The following is a 23,104-nucleotide window of genomic DNA, read 5'->3' on the forward strand; positions in this document are numbered from 1 at the left end:
AATTAGAGGATCCTGGAGGGTTCTGGGGCTGGAGGAGATTATACCGGTAAAGGGTGCGTGAGGACATTGATGGATTTCAGAACAAGGATGAGAATTTTAAAATTGAAGCTGGGAGCCAGCGTTGGTCATCTGGCAGAGGGGTGATAGCAGAATGGGATCTGGTGCAAGCTCGGGGAAGGTAACAAAGCTTTGGATAACCTCAACATGAAGAACAATGAGAGCTGCACAACACTGAGCGGTGTCAGAGGATGGTAATGATTTGGTCAAGCCGGGTCAAAGGCGGCAGACAAGTTGGAAAGGACGAGGAGGGAAAGTTTCCTCTTCTCACAGTAACAAAGGATGCCAGCTGTGACTTTGATAAGAGTTGTTTCGGTGCTGTGGCAGCGATGGGAACCTGCTGGGAGGGATTCAAACATGGAGTTATTTGAAAGATGGGCATAGATTTGGGAGGCAACAACAGGTTCAAGGTCTTTGGAGAAGAAAGGGAGGTTGGCGAAGAGATGGCAATTTGCAAGGACAGTGGGGTTGAGCAGTTTTGTCTGAAGAAGTCGGGTGATGACGGCAGATCCAGAGCGGGCAACATCTGAAAAGAGAGAACTGTCAGCAATATCAACAGACCGTGAGGGGCCTCACGGTAGCATGGTGGTTAGCATCAATGCTTCACAGCTCCAGGGTCCCAGGTTCGATTCCCGGCTGGGTCACTGTCTGTGTGGAGTCTGCACGTCCTCCCTGTGTCTGCGTGGGTTTCCTCCGGGTGCTCCGGTTTCCTCCCACAGTCCAAAGATGTGCGGGTTAGGTGGATTGGCCATGCTAAATTGCCCGTAGTGTAAGGTTAATGGGGGGATTGTTGGGTTACGGGTATACGGGTTACGTGGGTTTAAGTGGGGTGATCATTGTTCGGCACAACATCGAGGGCCGAAGGGCCTGTTCTGTGCTGTACTGTTCTATGTTCTATGTTCTACATGGAGGCCAGGGGGGAAATTAGGTAAGGAGCAGCTTCGTGTGAATAGGATCGAGGGAGGAGCAGGTGGATATCATAGGCATGTTGAGCTTGGGAGATAGGAGAGAAACTAGATGAAGATACACATTCAGGGCTAAGGTAAGGTGTTAGGTGACAGAGGCGTTTCGAGGGAGTTTGGCATCATGGGGAAGAGGATGGGAGGTAAGTGGGAGAGGCCGCTGATCGGGTGGTCCCAATTTTAGTGTCAGAGGAATCCATGAGCTCCTCACACTCATTGATTGAGATGGGGGTGGAGGAGACATGGGAGAAGTGTTTAAGATGGTTTGTCGTCGAGAAAAGAAGCCGGGATTGTCTTTGCAGTCAAGGATGATCCTGGAATAGTGAACACCTTTAACAGACAAGAGAGAGCAGGACCGGATAACGTTTCAGGTAGTTCATCTCGATCTGGCCATGGATGGTTCAGGCTATTGTTCACCATATCAATTTCAGTCTGTATTTCTTGAGCTTAATGGGTGGGGAGAAGAGGGTTGTACTAAGGGAAAGGCCAGGGTGAGATACCAATGCATTCAAGGACAGGGTATGATTGAGAAGAACAATAGCTGCAGAAACATTGTAGTAGACGGTGTGCTGAATGCCAGACAGTTGGGATTTTGCAAGCGCAGTTGTAAGTGAATTGGGGAGGAGTTCCTTTCTGGAGCGGATAGAGGATGAGGTCTGGTTTGGAGGTCAATGTTAGATGTAGGTGGTGATTGATACAAGGAAGTGATCATATATGGTCCTAACTGTGTAAACACGGTGGGAATTGCGAGGTCACACAGGATGTCAAGGTCGCAAAGGTGAATGCGAATAAGAAATTCAAGATTGTGGCAAAAGAGAAAATAAACCACACACACACATACACACACACACAGATCTGGGGCTGGATTCTTCGTTAGCAGAAGCTGAAATGCGATCGGGCGGTGAATAGGTTCCGATGCCGAAATCGAGCCAGATGCCGGTTTCACGCCAAATCGGGATTCTCGGGCCCCCCCAGAAATGCCAAAATCGCGGCACCACCGCGCGACCGGAAACTACTGTGGGCATATCGGGCGGGATTCTCCGAACCCTGAGGGTCTGTGCCACAGCAGCCAGTGAGTGGGCCCTGTCCCTCAGGGTCTGTGCCGCAGCAGCCAGTGAGTGGGCCCTGTCCCTCAGGGTGTGGGCAACATCAGCCAGGGAGTGGGCCCTGTCCCTCAGGGTCTGTGCCGCAGCAGCCAGTGAGTGGGCCCTGTCCCTCAGGGTGTGGGCAACATCAGCCAGGGAGTGGGCCGTGTCCCTCAGGGTGTGGGCAACATCAGCCAGGGAGTGGGCCGTGTCCCTCAGGGTGTGCGCAACATCAGCCAGGGAGTGGGGCCCTGTCCCTCAGGGTGTGGGCAACATCAGCCAGGGAGTGGGCCCTGTCCCTCAGGGTGTGGGCAACATCAGCCAGGGAGTGGGCCCTGTCCCTCAGGGTGTGGGCAACATCAGCCAGGGAGTGGGCCCGGTCCCTCAGGGTGTGGGCAACATCAGCCAGGGAGTGGGCCCTGTCCCTCAGGGTGTGGGCAACATCAGCCAGGGAGTGGGCCCTGTCCCTCAGGGTGTGGGCAACATCAGCCAGGGAGTGGGCCCTGTCCCTCAGGGTGTGCGCAACATCAGCCAGGGAGTGGGCCCTGTCCCTCAGGGTGTGGGCAACATCAGCCAGGGAGTGGGCCCTGTCCCTCAGGTGTGGGGCAACATCAGCCAGGGAGTGGGCCCTGTCCCTCAGGGTGTGGGCAACATCAGCCAGGGAGTGGGCCCTGTCCCTCAGGGTGTGGGCAACATCAGCCAGGGAGTGGTCCCTGTCCCTCAGGGTGTGGGCAACATCAGCCAGGGAGTGGGCCCTGTCCCTCAGGGTGTGGGCAACATCAGCCAGGGAGTGGGCCCTGTCCCTCAGGGTGTGGGCAACATCAGCCAGGGAGTGGGCCCTGTCCCTCAGGGTGTGGGCAACATCAGCCAGGGAGTTGGCCCTGCCCCTCAGGGTGTGGGCAACATCAGCCAGGGAGTGGGCCCTGTCCCTCAGGGTGTGGGCAACATCAGCCAGGGAGTGGGCCCTGTCCCTCAGGGTGTGGGCAACATCAGCCAGGGAGTGGGCCCTGTCCCTCAGGATGTGGGCAACATCAGCCAGGGAGTGGGCCCTGTCCCTCAGGGTGTGGGCAACATCAGCCAGGGAGTGGGCCCTGTCCCTCAGGGTCTGTGCCGCAGCAGCCAGTGAGTGGGCCCTGTCCCTCAGGGTGTGGGCAACATCAGCCCACACCCTGCACAGAATGCCCTAGGCCTCGCACATTCTGGCCCATATCGGACACCGTCGCCCCCATTGCCTCCATCGTAGACGCCACCCGTGTGTTTTTGGCCTGGGTGGCACGCATGACCGGCACCACCCCCTGCTCCTGCCTGCGGATGGACTCCTCCATCTGCTCCTGTAGGTGCTGGAAGCCGGCCGTCATCCCCTCCCATAGTCTTTGGGTCTATGCCTGTGCCTGCGCTATGGCTGGGACTGGATGTTCTAGGAGCCCAGGACCCGTCTGGGCGGCAGCTGGTTCCTGGGGCCGGCCTGCCCTCCGACCGTTCGGCCCCTCTGCTGCTCCTACTTCCACCTGCTGTATCGAACCGACTGTGTGGTGCGCACCAGCGAGTATCCCAGGAGCCTCTTCACTAGTGTGCCCAACTGAGGTGATAGTCTCTGAGATGATGGAGTGTGTTGGAGGCAGCTGGGAATCAGTGTCCTCCTCTGACCCGAAGTCCTGGGACTTGGGTAGAGGGCTGGTGTTCAAGCTGTTCTTACCGGCTCTGGCTGGGGGCGGGGGACCCCGAATAGGCCGGGCCCATGTCTGGCAGGTCCTGTAAGACACAAGACGGCATGTATGGTTAGACAGCCGGACGGTGGTGAGGTGTGAAGGTGAGGTGGTAAGGGCTGAGGTGAGGGGGTGAGGGTGGGGTGAGGGGGGGTTGGGGGGTGGTGAGGGTGAGGGGAGTTGGGGGGGGCACACGTGTCATGAGGATCCACAATTAGGCAGGGGGACTCACTTCATCGCACGCCGTTTACCTCCACCTTAGCGACCTCTACTCCAGGCCGCCGACCACGTCCAGTGGCCCCTGTCGGGGCACAGTGAGGGGACGCAGGTCTGGTGGTCCCCCTCTGGTCTTCTCCCGCTCCCGACGGTTGTGCGCGGCCTTGTCCTGGGCGGGGACAAAGACAAACAATGACAGTGTTAGACAGTCCGACGCATGCTGCCCAGGGGTTGGGTAGCTGATGGCATCAGTGGCCAGGGCACACAGTCCATTGCAGCTGGCATGGGTGCTGGCATGTGGGGCACAGTGGGGGTCCAGCTGTTCCTCACCGTGAGGGGGGGGGGTTCAGGTCACATGCATGTACGGGGGGCAGGGGTGTTAGTGCCAGGGGCACAGTACTGCCTAATCACCCTGACCGCCCTGAGGAGGTTGTGCAGTTATTTTTTTGCATGAGATGCCAGTCGGGACAACTTCACTGACAGCGCTGACGGCGGTTCCCACCTCTGCCCAGACGCCTGAAGACCTTCCTCCCGGGCCAGGGTACAGCACCATTCACCTCTCCTCCATGACGTCCTGGAAGATCTCCAGCTAAGCGTCACGGAAGACCAGCGCTGCTCTCTTTCCATCCATGTTGCCTGCGACGGTATGTGTGTGTGTGTGTGCGCGGGGGAGTGGGGGGGGGCACGGAGGGCGGAGAAGAATCTTTTCTGTGCTGCTGCAGCTGCATGGCAATCACGGAACCGGCGAAATGCCGCAGTTTCGTTCCGCGTGCAATGTGTGGCCTTTCCCGTTACGCCCGTGCTAACCCCTTGGAGTGGCTGAATAGTTTCACCTGTCGCGCCGTTTTTGCCGTCATGAAACTCCACAGTCAGCACTTAGTCTCAGAAACGGAGAATCCAGCCCCTGGTCAAAAACTAAACTGGGAATTTGAAGCGCTCCGGATCAATTATGAGAGCAGCATCCCAGCTGAGTAAGAGAATAATGCTGGATGTCAGGAGCTTGAGACTACCTGCTTGTAATTTTGAGCAGGCAATCAGAAGCTACAGCCTTTCCATGATTAAGACACTGATGAATGAGAAGACCCTAATAGAAAAACAATCTCCTGCCTAATGGACTAACAAAAAAAAAACCTAGCATTGCAAAAAAAAGCGTCTTGTAGTCAGAAATACACCAAATCCCTGGTGCCTGCCCTTTAATGAAGCAGTGGCTGTACCTAGCACAGAGGCATCAGTGGACATTAAGAGAAAAGCCACGGCTAAAATGGCTGCCTCTAGCAAACACAGCTCTTTCAAACACAATATCCTCCTTTGCAAGGCTTTCGAGGCCCCGACTCTTTGCCTCTGTAACCGTACCGATTTGCGTGGTGCTCTGCACTGAGGCTTGTTCAGAGGGATTTGAACAGACTTGCACAAAGTTCTCACTTTTAAACGCAGGTACTAAACAGGAGATCCTTGAAACCACTAGGTTCGGTCGCACACCAGGAGGCCGCTTTGTTTATTGTGCCTGCGTTGGTTCATCTGGAAGGGCTGTCCAATTATTCCCATTCTTCTGCCCTCGCTCTGTGGCCCCGAATATATTTCCTTTTCAAGTATCTCCACCGACTGGTGGAAGGAAGCTGCCAATGAGAATTGCACTGCCTTAAGTTTGGCGATATCGGGCCTGGTTTTCGTCTCCAAAAGGAGGGCAGGAATTGTAGTGCAAACAGCTGCCCTTCGGTTTCCTTTTGCTGGCCAAGCGTTTTTTCTCTTCCCTTCTTGTAATGATATGTAGACAGACATGTAACTAATGGGTTAATCACAACATCCAGCGGCATTACACGACCCACTATATAACCGGAGCTCCCAGAAGCTCTCTCTCACACTTCCAACAGGAGTTACTGGAAGAACATCAGTGTAGCAGAGAGATCTCAGTCCAGCCACCACGTGTAGCTTAGATACAGTTTGTACAGTAATAATTATTTGTTGCTAGAGTTAGATCAGTCGAGTGTCAAACTCATTTATTAGTTTTGCATTACTTAATAATAAATTATTTCATTACTTCGAAGACTTGAGTGTCCTTCAACATCGTCTAGTTCGTCACTAACTGATCTGACACTTGATCGAATCCAGAAGGCCGAGAAGTGATTCATACTATAAGTTAATGACTGTCTTGCAAGAAAGTTTTTCTCCCTGTTCACAATTAATAGCTGAAAGATTCCGCTTCCACCGTCGTGGAAGGGAAAAACATTTCACAATTTGTTACAAAAGCATACAAAGTACTGCGAATGTGGCAAGACTTTGGATGGTCAAGGAAGATTAAGCTAAACTGGGTCATTGTGGACCAACGTTTTGGTTCTACAAACGATCTTCAACCACTTCTGAGAATGTATGCAAAGATATTCGAAGAGTCACTTGCATCCATGACTGGAGTCAAAGTGAAACTCAAGATAAAGGCAGACTACCAAATGGTTGAAAGCGCGGACCATACCCTATGCTATTCGACCTAAAGTGGAAGAAGAACGTGAGAGGTTACTGAAAACAGGAGTCATTGAGCCCGTTACCACCAGCGATTAGGCAAACCCAATCATCCCAGTGTTAAAGAAAGATGGTTCAGTACGAATATGCACGTATATCAAAGCAACTATCAATCTTGTATTATGTGCTGATAATTATCCTCAACTACTTGGGCAGCACGGTAGCATGGTGGTTAGCATCAATGCTTCACAGCTCCAGGGTCCCAGGTTCGATTCCCGGCTGGGTCACTGTCTGTGCGGAGTCTGCACGTCCTCCCCGTGTGTGCGTGGGGTTTCCTCCGGGTGCTCCGGTTTCCTCCCACAGTCCAAAGATGTGCGGGTTAGGTGGATTGGCCATGCTAAATTGCCCATAGTGTCCTAATAGTAAGGTTAAGGGGGGGGAGTTGTTGGGTCACAGGTATAGGGTGTATACGTGGGTTTGAGTAGGGTGATCATTACTCGGCACAACATCGAGGGCCGAAGGGCCTGTTCTGTGCTGTACTGTTCTATGTTCTACTTATCTAAGATCTTTTTGCAGGCCTCTCAGGTGGCCAAATATTTAGAAAAATCCATCTCTCTCAAGCCTATCTGCAAGCCTATCTGCAATGTAACTGTTGTGACTCAACCATTACTGACCATAGTAACCCATAAGGGTATTGGAGGCTTCCCTGAGATGACATCAACACCTCTTCCAACGAGCCATGGATCAGATCTTGAGTAGCCTATTGGGTATGCAATGGTATCTGGACCACATTTCGATTCCAGGTTTGAACCATGTAGAGAACCTGGAAGCTACTCTTGCGACGTGGCAATAACATAACCTCAGGGTAAATAATAGCTTCATTGAGAATTTGGAGGCAGTTTCGCCAACACTTCGGGTTGGGGGCAGGGTCAAGGGAAATTATGATTTGGGGAAACCACAGATTTGAGCCAGCGAGGTGGGATAGAAATTTTTGGAAATGGGAGGAAAAGGGGATTAAGACACCGAAGGATTTGTTTCTTAGGGGTCGGTTTGCAGGATTGAAGGAGCTGGGAGCGAAGTATGGGCTGGAGCAGGGGGAGATGTTTAGATACATGCAGGTTCGAGATTTTGCCAGAAAGGAGATACAGAACTTCCCAGAGGAGCCGGCCTCCACATTGCTGGAGGAGGTGCTGATGACAGGGGGACTGGAGAAGGGGGTAGTGTCAGCGGTTTACAGAGCTTTTTTGGAAGAGGATAAGGCACCACTGGAAGGGATCAAAGCAAAGTGGGAGGAAGAGTTCGGAGAGGATATGGAGGAGGGGTTCTGGTGTGAGGTGCTCCAGAGGGTGAATGCCTCCACCTCGCATGCCAGGTTGGGGCTGACAAAGCTGAAGGTGGTATACAGAGCACATCTCACGAGGGCGAGGATGAGACGATTCTTTGAAGGAGTAGAAGATGTGTGTGAATGTTGCCGAGGGGGAGGGGGGGGGGGGGGGGGGGGGGGTGCTAACCACGTTCATATGTTTTGGTCCTGTCCAAAACCCGGGCTGTCGGACCAGCCAGGGTTGGAAACGGGTGTGGAGGCAGATGTTGTAACCTTCGCCTCGTTGATCACCCAAAGGCGGATCCTGCTGGGATGGAGAGCAGCCTTTCCACCCTGTGCCCTGGCGGGGGGTACCTGTTGGAATACTTGACTCTTGAGAAGGTTAAGTTTGAACTGAGGGGAAGAATGGAGGGGTTCTACAATTCATGGGCATTATTCATTATGCACTTTCAAGAACTGGATAACATTGAACATTAGTTGGGGTGGGTGGGTGGGAGGTTTGGGAGGGAGGGGGGGGGCGATGGGTGTTAATGGTGGCCATGAGTGATTCCTGATTCCTTTTTGGCAGTTGTTTATGTGAACATGCGGGGTAATGATTGGGGTTTGGTGGGAGGATGGGATCGTTGTTATCGATATGGGGATTGACATATTCGTTATTGATTATTGTTTATTACTGATTATTGTTTATTGTTGGTGGGTGTAAATTTGGGAGAAAATGCGAAAAAGGAGAATAAAGAAATATTTAAAAACGTAGCCTCAGGGTCAAGAAAGAGAATTGCAATTTAAAAAAATCTTCTATTCACTATCTTGGTCACATCATCAATCAAGACGGTCTTCACATAGAACCTAAGAAGATGTCGGAGATCCTGGATGCTCCACAACTGACTCAGTAAAGGTTGTTTCTAATATTATTAAATTACTTGGGAAAGTTCATAACGCACTTAGCAACACGGCTGATACATTTACACACGTTGCTTTGTAACAAACATGCTTAGTTCTGGACCAATGATTGTGAGGATGCGGACCAAAATGTCAAAAACATTACAGGAATCGGAGTTATTGGTCCATTATAACCCAAAACTGAAGCTGCAGCGTGCTTGCGACACATCACCCTCTGGAGTTGGAGCAGTTGGCTTGCATATAATGCCTTCAGGCAAAGAGCGATCAATAGCATTTGCTTCCAGGATGTTGACTAGCTGATTCCAACTGTGCTAAACTTGAGAAAGAAGCTCAGCATTATTTTTGGTATTCGACGGTTCCACCATGATTTATTTAGCCACCAAGTTATTCTATTGACCGAGCATCGTCCCTTAACAATTTGTGGGCTGCATATGGAGATCCCTTCGCTCATTATTAGTCAATTACAACGGTGGGCATCAATCTTGTCGGCACATGTGTAGTGATCTGTACATCTGCACACACACCAGGGATTGCAGCACAGATGTAACAGCTACAACACCACTAGAGGGCAGCATTAGAGACGGGTATAAAGGGTCGAGTCCAAGGTAGGATCCTCCTCTTTTAGAAGCACAGGGCTAGTGAGCAGCAGCAGACAGAGACAGCTCAGCATAGGCAGTTTACCTTAGTTTCACTGGTCATACCTCTTGACTGTTTTACATCTAGTTGAGCTCTGGAAGCAGAACGAACCCTTTGAATAAAGTGTTTGTGTTAACTGGAAGTCTACAGTCTTCATTCAGACTTAGAGAATAACATAACATGATTATGTCATCAAATCTCAGTGGTCTGAACAATGCGTGGACGCTTTACCTCGACTGCCGCTGCAAGATCGACCTCCTATAACACATGCAGAGCAATCAAAACTCGCTACACCTGCAGATCCACTAATAACCACCATGTGTCTCCAAGGTGAACTAGAGGTTTTAACAGGAATAGAAACTGTTCGTTCGCCTACAACTAACTAATTAATGGGCAAGATCACATGAGATGTTGGAAAATTTTATTATTATATTTCTAGGCTCACTTAGTCTGATGTTCAAACCTCATCCTGCAGACATCAAAGCAGAATTCCAGGCTGATCAACAGCTTGCATCAAGTTTAGGCCTTTTGGTAATCTGCTTCTCTGGAAAATTCTTGCCGTCACCTACCGGCTGGACCAAGTCTCTCTGGACCAAACTCAACTTGCTACGTCCCCATCAACTTTAAAGCAATTCTGCAAATCCTGCCTCAGCCAGCTGAGCCTGCCTGAACAGTAACTCCTCCGTAAAGGAGCCTTCACTTCACTCTGATCTGGACTCTGGCAGATCTGCTATTCCTATCCGTGGTGACTTTTCTTGAAGTTATTCATGGTTGTAAAACCTATTTCTTCCTATCTTCTTATTGTGAATTTGCGACCATTCCCCTGGTTTGAATGTGTGAATCAACTAGACTTCTGATTTACTCTTAAAGGGAGTTTGCTACAACACACTTTTAAAAGTATCCTCACAGAGGGTTTAGGAAAATGCCGCAGTCTATTGCAAAACATAAAACACCTTGGCTTACAGACACACAGAGAGAAATAAAGGGCTAGAATTTTATGCTACCCCTATCCGCAGATTCTGAAATGGGGGGGGGGGGGGAAATGTAGAATAGCATGGTCGAGATTCTCTCCGAGATCGTTCATGGACCTGGATGTGATTTATGGCCTTGGATAGGATGCTCACCCTTGCCTTCTTTCAATGGTCATTTAGGGTCTTTTCCTGTCCAGCCTCAAATTTTAGTCTCGTGGGTGCCCGATGACTGAGAGTGGAGAACAGAAAAAGGTCTCACCCTCGATCTCGGACAGGAAGCGGGGGCGAGAGGTGTCTTCATCAGAAGGCCTCTTCAACTCTTATGGACTGGAGACCCCTGGCCTCCTTCCCCTCTCGGCCAACCCAATTACAGAGATATTGCACTCCCCATCGTGATCCCCCAGGGCATCCCCCCACTCATCTCGGCCCCTGGTACTTACCAGTACTATGACTCATGTGACTCAGTATCATGCACAGCGCTGCAGTACCTCTTCCAGCCACTACAGCGCTGTGCTTGAATGGACCAATTGGCTGACAGATCTCCAAGGCGGGACTTCCTTCCCAGTGCGGGCAGAAATCTCGCCTTCTGTCAATCATCACTCATTAGAACGCAAAAAAGCACAGGGCCTGTCGAGTCAGCAGGAATGTGTTCCCACATTTCCAGACTTGTCATGAATATCCCCCGGGTGCTCCGGTTTCCTCCCACAGTCCAAAGATGTGCGGGTTAGGTGGATTGGACATGATAAATTGCCCGTAGTGTAAGGTTAATGGGGGGATTGTTGGGTTACGGGTATACAGGTTACGTGGGTTTAATTAGGGTGATCATTGCTCGGCACAACATCGAGGGCCGAAGGGCCTGTACTGTTCTATGTTCTAACTATTTTGGCCTCACGGTAGCATGGTGGTTAGCATCAATGCTTCACAGCTCCAGGGTCCCAGGTTCGATTCCCGGCTGGGTCACTGTCTGTGTGGAGTCTGCACGTCCTCCCTGTGTGTGCGTGGGTTTCCTCCGGGTGCTCCGGTTTCCTCCCACAGTCCAAAGATGTGCGGGTTAGGTGGATTGGCCATGCTAAATTTCCCGTAGTGTAAGGTTAATGGGGGGATTGTTGGGTTACGGGTATACGGTTTACATGGGTTTAAAGTAGGGTGATCATTGCTCGGCACAACATCGAGGGCTGAAGGGCCTGTTCTGTGCTGTACTGTTCTATGTTCTATGTTCTATCAGAACCAGTTTTATGGTGAGCTTGTTGTGTTGTAAGTTGGCGAATGCTCTAACTGCACAGGGAGAGTAGGCTCTTGTTCAAAGGCACCATCTCCGCTGCGCGCCTGCAATCGTGTTTCGTCTTGCGGATGAGTCCAGATCTAGGGGGCACGTTTTAAAATTGGATGTCGCCCTTGAGGGCAGGGATGGGGAGGAACCTTTTCTCTTTGAGGCTTCTTAAACTTTGGAACGCTCTGCCTCAGAAGGCAGTGAAGGTGGGGTCACTGAATATCTTTAAGGCGGAGGTAGAGAGATTCTTAAACAAACCTGAAAATGCTGAAAACAGTTTTAACGTCGAGTCCCTGTGCCTCTTCTGGATGGCATGCTAGCACAGTGGTTAGCACTGCTGCCTCACAGCACCAGGGTCCCAGGTTCGATTCCGGTCTTGGGCGACTGTGTGGAGTTTGCAATTTCTCCCAGTGCCTGCGTGAGTTTCCTCTGGGTGCTCCGGCTTCCTCCCACAGTCCAAAAGATGTGCAGGTTAGGGGGATTAGCCATGCTAAATTGCCCTTAGTATCCAAAGCTGTCGGGTTTAGGTGCAGTTATGGGGACATGGCAGGGAATTGGGCCTAGGTAGGGTGCTGTTTCAGATGGTCAGTTCAGACTCGATGGGCTGAATGGCTGCCTTCTGCGCTGTAATAATTCTATGTATTATTCAGAGATTGATTCCTGTTTAGCAAGGGAATTGAAAGTTATCGGGGTAGATGGGAATGTCGAATGGGAAACACAAACAGATCAACCATTATCTTATGAAATGGCAGTGCAGGCTCGAGGCTAAATGGCCTACTTCTGTCCCTGTTTCATATGTTCCTGATCTTGTATAAAGTCATAACCTCATTTCTGTGTTCCTTACATGGGGACATATTTTGCCTATTCCATAATTAATTGTGATGTGGAGATGCCGGAGTCGAACTCAGGTGAGCACAGTAAGAAGTCTTACAACACCAGTTTAAAGTCCAACAGGTGTGTTTTCAATCACTGGCTCCTTCCTCAGGTGAATGAAGAGGTGGTTTCCAGAAACATATATATGGACAAAGTTAATGTTGCAAGACGATACTTTGACTGCAAGTCTTTGCGGGTAATTAAGTCTTTACAGGTTCAGACGGAGAAACCGGAGAGAGGGTTGTTTGAAGGCAAGAAGTAGGGGTGTGGGATAGCCTTGGCAAGATGTCCGTCGTCATCAATGACGCGTTGAAGGCTGCGAAGAAGATGTCGTAGTTTCTCCACTCCGGGGAAGTACTGGACGACAAAGGGTACTCCGTTGGTTGTGTCCCATGTTTGTGTTCTGAGGAGTTTGGTGTGGTTTTTTGCTGTGGTGCGTTGGAACTGTCGATCAGCACAACTGACAGAATGCCCTTCATCGATGGAGATGTAAATCTTGCCAAGTGTGGTAGTCACCACTGATGTATTATATTGTATATATGGGTTTTATGGTAAGGCTCCTGTACTACAGGTATAGGGGTACCTGCCTGCTGGCTCCGCCCAGTAGGTGGAGTATAAATGTGTGTGCTCTCCATACAGCAGCCATTTCATCAGCTGCTGTAGGAGGCCACACATCTCTGTGTAATAAAGCTTTTGTCTCGTTGTAATTGATAATACATCAATTTATTACACAGAGATTTTTCAGAAATGGACCTCCACATCAAGCCGGATCGCCTGCAACTGCATCCTCAAGCAGAGAATGCCAAAAAAGACTTTGAACGTTGGCTAGCCTGTTTTGAAGCATGCATGGGGCTGTTTAGCTCACTGGGCTAAATCGCTGGCTTTGAAGGCAGACCAAGGCAAGCTAGCAGCACGGTTCGATTCCCGTAACAGCCTCCCCGAACAGGCGCCGGAATGTGGCGACTAGGGACTTTTCACAGTAACTTCATTTGAAGCTGACTCATGACAATAAGCGATTTTCATTTCATTTCATATGCTGCAGGAAAGGATATCCCGAAGCGTGGTACATTGGCGAGACCATGCAGACGCTGCGACAATCGCCAGGCAGGAATGTTCCCTTCCAGTCGGGGAACACTTCAGCAGTCAAAGGCATTCAGCCTCTCCAAAGCGACCGTCAGGATTCGCGACAACACAGAATCGCCGAGCAGAAACCGCACACATGAGTACAGCCTCAACCGGGACCTTGGATTCAAGTCGCATTACATTCACCCCCCACCATCTGGCCTGGGCTTGCAAATTCCTACCAACTGTCCTGGCTTGAGACAATTTGCACCTCTTTAACCTGTAATTATCCCTCTCTCCAGATGCTCCCTCTGGGCTTGTAAAGACTTAATTACCTGCAAAGACTCGCATTCAAAGTATTATCTTGCATCATTGACTTTGTCTATATGTTTCTGGAACCCACCTCTTCATTCACCTGAGGAAGGCGCTGCGCTCCGAAAGCTAGTGATTTGAAACAAACCTGTTGGACTTTAACCTGGTGTTGCAAGTATTTTTAATTGTGTTTTGGAACTCTCTATGCATCTGCTCTGCCAACTCAGTGTGGTCTCCTGAAGAGCCGTCATTAGTGGACAGTTGGATGAATTAGGGAAGGATGCTTTTCTCTGTGGGTTGGAGCCAGAGTTTCAACCTGAAACACTGAGGAAATATACCTGTTCTGATCCCCAAACAGGTTAATCTGCTACTGAGGTCTAAGGTCATTGCTCCTTCAAGGAATTCATTATGAAGACCAGTCCACGATTTACATCCATCCTATCAGTCAGTCAGCTTGTGGTTACTGATGGGTTCACAACCTGAATCCTCCCATTTCCCACTGGAAGGGGGTGGCAGGGTTGGCAGTATCAGGCAAAAGATCTGCTATCTCTGACTTAGCGAGACACTGTAGTGTGGAGTTTGAATCTCCCACCAGTCCCGTGAGCTTCGGGTGAGGGCCCTGGTCACAGCCCCATGGAGGCAGATCCTCGTTCACCCTGAGGTTCCCCTGGTGGTTCATCTTAAAGGAGCCTAAACCTGGAGAAGGCTCTGGCACACACTGGACCTGCCTGGGAGGCAAGTCTGGTGAGAAGAATTCAAGCCAAAAACTCAAGATACCGTGTCTAAGCCATGTCAAAGTCGTGCCTCTCCTTACTTTGTAAGCTTTGCTGTATGATGTCATCAAACCTCTTCCGTTCTTTGTTGACGGAAGACTTTCGAAATGGTTGGCTCAGATAGTCGAGTAGTTCGTGCCGGGAGTTGTAGGTTTCTCGTTCGTCGGGTGTCAGGGCGTGGTAAGGTGTCTGTGCTATTTTGGAATCCTGCACACAAAACATGATGGAGGTGTTTAATGTCACGCAGCCAGACTTGCCACACTCAAGCTGCCATGGGGCAAGACATTTCAGATTGTTTCCTGTTTCCAGCAGAACGCAATAGGTATTGGTCAAGAATAGAAACACTCTGGTCATTTCTCAGCACCTACTGGGAACATCCCTCCGACCCAGAAGCCCTGAGGCTACTTGGGATTTCTTCAAATTTTCATTCAAGGGAATTGGACATCACTGACTGTGCCTTGACACTTGAACTGAGTGGCTTGCTCGGCCAATGTAGAGGGTATTTAGGAATCAACCATATTGGACCTGGAGTCACATGTAGTCCAGACGAGGCAAGGGCAACAGATTTCATTCGTGAACCAGATGGGTTTTTATGACAATGGATTTATGCATTTAAATCCAGATTCTTTTTTTTAAACTGATTTCAAATTTCACCTCTGCGGTTCAAAGCTTAATCTCTCCAGAGCATTATCCTGGATCTCTGGATTATTAGTCCAGAGACAATAACACTGCAACACCTGTTACCCTGGCAGAGGTTAAAGTAGCTCGGCATAATACCACAATGCAGGCTGAGAATGCAATCTCCCTATGAGACAATATGCAGCAATACTTCACCAACAACTGACCATGATGTGTTTATGGCCAAACAACACTCCATGTCTGCTTGATTCACTGTGGGGGAGGTGGTGGTCTAGTGGTATTGTCACTGGGCTAGTAATCCAAAGACCGAGGGTAACGGTCTGGGGAACCGGGGTTCGAACCCAACCATGGCAGATGGTGGAATTTAAAAGCTCAATAAAACATCTGAATGAAAAGTCTAATGACGACCATGAAATAAACCATTGTCGGCTGTGGTATAAACAAATCTCCTTTTGAGAAGGAAATCTGCCACCCTTACCTGGCCTGGCCTGCATGTGACTCTCATGTGCCCTCTGATATGGCCAAGCAAGCGCCTCAGTTGTACTCAATCAAAAACAAAAGGAATGAAAGCGGATGGACCACTATCGACCTCAGCACCAGAAACGGCAACAGCAATTCCAGCCTTGCCAAACCTGCAAAGTGCTCCTTACTAGCATCTGAGGGCTCGTGTTTGGAGAGCTGCATCACAGACTAGTCAAGCAGCAGCCCGACACCGTCATATTCACAGAATCATACCTTACAGGTAAGGTCCCTGACACCACCATCACCATTCCTGGGTCCATCCCACTGGTACAGTGGTACACAGCCAGCAGGGAGTCGCTCAGGCAGTCCTTGGAAAATGTGTAGAGTAACATTCTGTGCAATGTAATAATGGGAAAGCTGGGAGAGCTGGATGGGAAAATTGAGCAGGGAGGAACGCATAGCCCACGGAAGCCAGTGTGGTTTCCCCACTGCTAATTGAACAGGAAAATCCACACTCAGAAATCAAAGCCGTCCCATGAGAACTAACAAGGAAAATACGTCAGGAAAACGCATGGAGCATGCTGGAATAGAGTAGTGGGTCAGTCAGTATCTGAAGAGAGAACAGGCAAGTTAAGGTCCCAGATCACAGCCACTACATTACAACAACACCTTTAATACATTTGTACAGCACCAAGGTCACACAATCAGCAATGGAATAATGAGCAATCAATCTGATTTTAGTGAGAGGTGTTGTGGGATACAGTTTGGCTATAAGTAAGAGAAGCATTTGAGACCTCAAGGGGTGGCCCTCCCTGTCCTTTTGTGAGTTACCCCTAGCCCAGAGGTGTGAGTCATGGCCAACCACAGAATCAGTGCCTTTCCAATGGTGATGGTGGAAGAGCCAGAACCTCGAGGAGGAACTCTTGTGTTTTTAGAATGATATAAAGGAACCACTCACTCATAAGGGAGGGGGTAAACATGCTGTGGGTTCATTTATTGAGACGAGGTATATGAGAACAGATATACATGGGCACAAAGCCTGGTGAAATCAAAGCTGTGCTGTGTTCTGCTCACAGGCAGCGAAATGTGAAACTAAAACTGGATTGCATGGCACACTTATCTCGTCATGTTATGCTGCCATCTCTTAAAGGCATATTGCAGCATCTTCTTTTCTTTTAAAGATACTACCCCACTTTCCAAAGAAGTAAAACAGTTTACATTTTCATGTTTAGTTACCACTAATGAATCTATGAGTATAGGTAGAGGTAATCTGCTGATACGTCAGATCGTGTAATGGTAACTTTGCCCGGAAGTTTTAGTTACTCACAGTGATCTGTAGGATTGTAATCCTTTGATGCTGTTCCTGATTTCATTCTGGATCTGGTCCTAGATGCAATAGGATTATACAGTGGTTGAGGAGCTGGAATGGATCTGATTTGTCCTTGGTTATGTCTCAACATTCTGTCTTTGTGTGTAATGATTTCACAGGACCTTGGTTCTAAACAAAACCTTGTCATCTTGGCGGGTTGCATAGTACCTTCTATAGGATCCTGGATGCAAACTTGGTCCAACTGTAAAACTTGGCAATTATGTACCTGCCTTTTTATCTTGCATATTGGTCATCTTCTCTTGCATTTGGAAAATTGATTCTCTAGTTTCTGCAAGAGTAGAATGGATAATTGGTTTGCACTGGTCTGCCAAACATGATCAGTGATGGATTAGCTTCACTCTCAGGTGTCACTTTCAGATGTAACAGTGCAATGTGTAGATCTTGTTTGGTTGAATTAGGGGTTTCATTGTGTGAATCATTCGTTCAGCTAGGTCTGGGGTAATAAGGAGAATAAGTAGTGTGATCGATATTCCACTTCTCACACATATCCTGGAATGGTTTACCAATAAATCGAGAACCTTTATTCGTAATAATCTCTCTCGGCACACCAAATAAACTGAATATTGCACTTAAAGTGACGTATTGTGCAATTGTTGAATAAATGGGTTCCTTGGTACAGTAGTCGATGGTGACAATGAAGTCTGTGCCCTTTACATGAAAGAGGTCAGGTGAGATTTAGCACCGAGGATGGGTAGGAACTTTATGCGGAATCAGTTGTGCTTTGTGCTGACTCAGAAAAAACTCTTGACATGCCTCTCACTTCTTGCCGATGACCTCAATGCCATTGTTCATACGCGGCCAATAGAATGTCCCTCTTTTGAATCTTCTCATCCAGCCTGTCCCATGTGTGAGTGGTGAGGTTTTTGAAGAATATCTGGTCACAAAGTTTCTGACATGATGACCTGCCTACCTTTAAAATGACATCCCTGGGAGATGTCTAACTTTGTCTCAATAAGGCTAAAGTGGTCTTGCTCCTGTCCTTGGGCAGTTCACCATTATAAATACTGGTGAAGAAACCAGGGAGAATCAGCAGATTATTTTGACATCTACCAGAGAGGGCAAACAGTGCCTCAGTTTCTCATTTTATCTGAAAATTGGCATCTCTGACAGAGCAGCTCACCCTCAGGTCCGCTGAAATCCCTCGGGGGAGGGGGGGGGGGGGGGTGTGATTTGAACTCGTGACCTTTAGTGAAAACTTCATCAAAGAAATAGACCATGAGGAGCTTTAACAAATGAGGAGAGAGTATGAGGCTGATGATGACTACCTGGTAATATTTGTGGTATCCGTAATCCAGAGCTGTTCCTACAACTTGACCATCCGGAGCTGTAAGCGTGATGGGCATCAAGATATTGGCATCGGCATTGAGTAACTTGTCGACCTAGGAGGAACAGGACAGTGTAACAAATGGAAAATTAAGGCAGCCATTTTCTGTTGCCCTCTTCAACCTCCTCTCCTGGGGAGGTTGGGGAGAGCTTTGATCTTCTCTAACCCAAGATTGATCCTGAGACGTTGTGTCAGCTGGGGGCTGCAGCCTTACTAGACAATGCCCAAAGGACGCATTCTAAAAGCACATCCTGTAAAGGGTCAATATTTGAGGCTATCCACCCTCTATCCCTCTGCTCTCCAGCAAAAGGGGGGAGGAGCTGCTCTCTGAAGGCAAGTTTGCAAATCTGAGCTAATGGCTACATTCAGTGAACAGGGGTCCAAAGAGATTAGGAATAGTCCTGACAGGAGGTCAGGCCGACTTCAACATTGCTGAAAGGAGAGTCATGTTCCAATAGCTTTTTGCCTTTCACGAATTCCCAGTTATTTCTCCATGAAAAAGCCACAAGTAATCAGAGGTGACTTGCCAACCAATCAGCATTCTTTTCACCTTAAGTACAAATTGTGTTTGTTGGAAATTTAGAATTCTTGCATTTGTTCTGATGAGTGCAAGAGGACAAGCTTTGACAACATGTCTCTCTTCAGCAATATTCAGGGTCTGTTGTACTACAAGGCTGTTTTTTGCCAATATCAGGTAGGGACTGAATGGCAGTCACTACAATGGAAGCGATTGTGCCTCCTCTTAAATCATAGAATCCCTAAATGCAGAAGGAGATCATTCGGCCCATCGGGTATGCACCAACCCTCTGAATCTCATCCAGGCCCAATTCCTCACCTTATCCCTGCTACCCCGTAGCCCCACCTAACCTACACATCTTTGGACACTAAGGATTTAGCATGGCCAATCCGCCTAACCTTTTCTCGTTTTTACGCGTGTGAGCATTACTGGCTAGGCCAACATCTGTGCCTATCCCTAATTGCTCTTGAGAAGGTGGTAGTGAGTTGCCCCTTGAATCGCAGCAGTCCATGTGGTGTAGGTACACCTACAGTGCTGTTAGGGAGGGAGTTCCATGATGTTTCCCCAGCGACAGTGAAGGAATGGCAACATATTACCAAGTCAGGATGGTGAATGACTTGGAGGACAACCTCCAGGTGGTGGAGTTCCCAGGTATCTGCTGCTTCTATCCTTCTGGATGATAGTGGTTGTGGTTTGGAATGTGCTGTCTGAGGACTCTTGGCGAGTCCCTACAGTGCATCTTTTAGATGGTACATACTGCTGCTACTGTGCATCGATGGTGGAGGGTTTGAATGTTTGTGGAAGGGGGAGCAATCAAGGGGCTGCTTTGTCCTGGATGGTGTTGAGCGACATGAGTGTTGTTGGAGCTGCACTCATCCAGGCTAGTTGGGAGTATTCTATCACACTCCACCACACAAGGCTTATGCCTTGTAGATGGTGGACAGGTTTTGGGGAGTCAGGAGGTGGGTTACTCGCCCCAGGATTCCTAGCCTCTAACCTGCCTTGGTAGCCACAGTATTAATATGGCCAGTCCAATTCAGTTTCTGATCAATGGTAACCCCTAGGATGTTGATTGTTGGGGATTCAGCCATGATAGTGGCATTGAATGTAAAAGGGCGATTGTTTGATTCTCTTTTATTGGAGATGGTCATTTCCTGCTACTTGTGTGGCATGAATGTTACTTGCCACTTGTCAGCTCAAGCCTGGATATTGTCTAGGTTTTGCTGCATTTGCACATGGACTGCTCGAGTGTCTAAGGAGTCTCGAATGGTGCTGAACATTGTGCAGTCATCTGCAAACATCCCCACTTCTGACCATATGTAGGAAGGAAGGTCATTAATGAGGCAGCTGAAGATGGTTGGGCCAAGGATGCTATCCTGAGGAACTCCTGCAGTGATATCCCGGGACATCTGCACACCTTTGGACTGTGGGAGGGAACCCACGCTGACACGAAGAGAACATGCAGACCACACAGTCATCCAAGGTTGGAATCGAACTTGGGTCCCTGGCGCTGTGAGGCAGCAGTGCTAATCACTGTGCCACCGTGCCACTCTTTCTGTGGGGAATCACCTTGCTTTCAGTTGCTGACCTGCATGAATACCAGCATAGGGACACAAAGCTTGGGAGTCAAAGAGCCCAGCCTTGATCGAGCATTCCTCAGGGTAACACGTCAGACAGAGGGCCATTAGGTGCACATCATTAAACCTGCTGGTCCAGTGTGCTGGGTTAGTCTGGGCTCTGGATTCTCCTCCTATTTATCTGCCCAGGTGGCCTCTCTGTTTTACAGAACAACAATGTGCTATCTCCACAGATGCCACAGCGTGCCCCACTTCTTTGACACTTACCAGCGTCAGTCTTTTCCCCAGGCTTCTCTTCTGCTCATATGTGGTGTTCAGGGCCGCACACAGTGCACTTCCCACTCCTTGAGTGAGTGCCAGGTTTGGTTCAGCCCCATTGGCCAAGAGCTCATCCACTGCCTGTGTACAGTTAAAGGACAGAGAGAGAGAGACAGAGTCATAGTCCGAATGTTGTGAGGGTTCCTGCCTCCATCACTCCTTCAGGCAGCGAGTTCCAGATTCTCACCACCCTCTGGGTGTAAATGTTTCCTCAAATCTCCTGCCCCTGGTCTTAAATCTTTCCCCCCAGTTATTGACCCCTCTACTAAGGGGAAAGTTTTCTTCCTATTTACCCTGTCTATGTCCCTCCTAATTTTGTACACCTTGATTAGTTGCCCCCTTGACCTTCTCTGCTCTAAGGAAAGCAATCCCATCCTATCCAGCCTCTCTTCATAGCTGAAATGCTCCAGCCCAGGCAATATGCCGGTGAATCTCCTTTTCACCCCCTTTCGTGAAATCACATCCTCCCCATAGAGTAGTTACCAAAACTGCGCACAGTACTCCAGCTGTGGACTAACGAGTGTTTTAAACAGCGCCATCATAACCTCCCTGCTCTCATATTCTATGCCTCAGCTAACAATGGCAAGTATCCCATGTGCCTTCGTAACCACCTTATCTACCTGTCTTTTTGCCTTCATGGATATTTAGAAACTCACCCCAAGAAAGATCTCTCTGGTTCTTTGTACATCTTAGTGTCCTGCCGTTCATTGTGTATCCCCCTGCCTTGTTAGTTCTTCCAAAATGCATCACCTCACACTTTTCAGCATTAAATTTGCCACTGTTCTGCCCATCTGACTAGCTCATCTATATCATCCTGTGATCTCAGGCTTTCCTCCTCACTATTTGCCACAACAGCAATTTTCGTGTCATCTGCAAACATACTGGTCTTACCCCCCAAATTCCCATCCAGATCATTAATATACGCTACAAACAACAAGGGACCCAATACCAATCCCTGCGGTATACCACTGGACACAGGCTTCGAGTCACAAAAACAACCTTCGACCCTCTGCCTTCTGCCACTAAGCCAATATTGGATCCAACTTACCAAATTTCCCTGGATCCCATGGACGTTTACCTTCTTGATCAGTTTCCCACGTCAGACCTTGACATAGAATCATTGAATTTGCAGTGCAGAAGGAGGCCATCCGGCCCATCGAGTCTGCACCGGCCCTTGGAAAGAGCACTCCACTTAAGCCCCCACCTCCACCCTGTCTGGTAAATCTTCTCTGAACTGTTTCCTTAAATAAGGAATACTCTACGTACTACTTCAGTATGCTCCAGTCACACCGATGCTAACATCCGTACTTCTGTACTCAATTCCCCTCACAATAAACAACAACATTCTATCATTCTATTAGGCACAGAGTCATAAAGTTTTTGCAGCACAGAAAGAGGCCCTTCAGCCCTTCAGTGTCTGCATGGCCATCAAGCACCTATCCATTCTAATCCCATTTTCCAGCATTTGATCCAGAGCCTTAATATGCTATAGCATTTCAAGTGCTCATCTAAATGCTTCTTAAAAAAGATGGATTGGCTATGCTAAAATTGCCTCTTACGTGCCCAAAGATGTACAGGTTAGACGGGGTTACGAGGATAGGGCAGGGGAGTGGGCCAGGTAAGGTGCTCTTTCAGTAGGTCGGTGCTGGGCCTCCTTCTGCATTGTAGGGGTTCTATGGAAATGTAAGGGTTCCCACCTCTATCACCATTTTAGGTAGTGAGTTCCAGATTCCCACCACCCTCTGAATGAAAAGGATTTTCCTCAAATCCCCGCTAAATCGCCTGCCCATTATCTTATTATTGACCCCTCAACTAAGTTTCTTCCTATCTACCCTATCAGTGTTCTTCAGAATTTTGTGCACTTCGATGAGGTCCCCCCCGAGCCTTCTCTGATCTAAGGAGAACAATCCCAGCCTAACCACCCTCGCTTCATAGCTGAAACGCTCCAGCCCAGGGAACATAGCCCAGGGAACATCTTGGTGAATCCCCTCTGCAGCATTTCTGGTGCAATCACATCCTTCCTATAGTGTGGTGACCAGAACTGCACACAGCACTCCAGATCCCTCTGCATCTCAGAACTCTGCGATCTCTCACCATTTCGATAATGCACCCCTTTTTTTATTCTTCCTGCCAAAATGAACAATTTCACATTTTCTCACATTATACTCCATTTTCCAGATCTTTGCTCATTCACTTAACCTATCTGTTTGTAGCCTCCTTATGTCCTCTTCACAACTTACATTCCTGCCTATCTTTGTATCATCAGCTAATCTGTC

At 48.9% G+C, this 23,104-nt stretch overlaps 1 protein-coding gene across 1 annotated transcript in view; it reads right to left on the reverse strand.

Moving 5' to 3' along the window:
* The window catches only part of ankmy1 (ankyrin repeat and MYND domain containing 1), a 153,602-nt gene that overhangs the window by 56,939 nt on the left and 73,559 nt on the right, over positions 1–23,104 (reverse strand). The window contains exons 11-13 of the mRNA XM_038816607.1: positions 20,778–20,909; positions 18,358–18,471; positions 14,643–14,808 (exon numbers count right to left, since the gene is read on the reverse strand). Coding sequence (XP_038672535.1) covers positions 14,643–14,808; positions 18,358–18,471; positions 20,778–20,909 — 412 coding nt within the window. The remainder of the gene's footprint in view (positions 1–14,642; positions 14,809–18,357; positions 18,472–20,777; positions 20,910–23,104) is intronic.

The sequence above is a fragment of the Scyliorhinus canicula genome, chromosome 13, assembly GCF_902713615.1.
Source record: "Scyliorhinus canicula chromosome 13, sScyCan1.1, whole genome shotgun sequence".
NCBI lineage: Eukaryota > Metazoa > Chordata > Chondrichthyes > Carcharhiniformes > Scyliorhinidae > Scyliorhinus > Scyliorhinus canicula.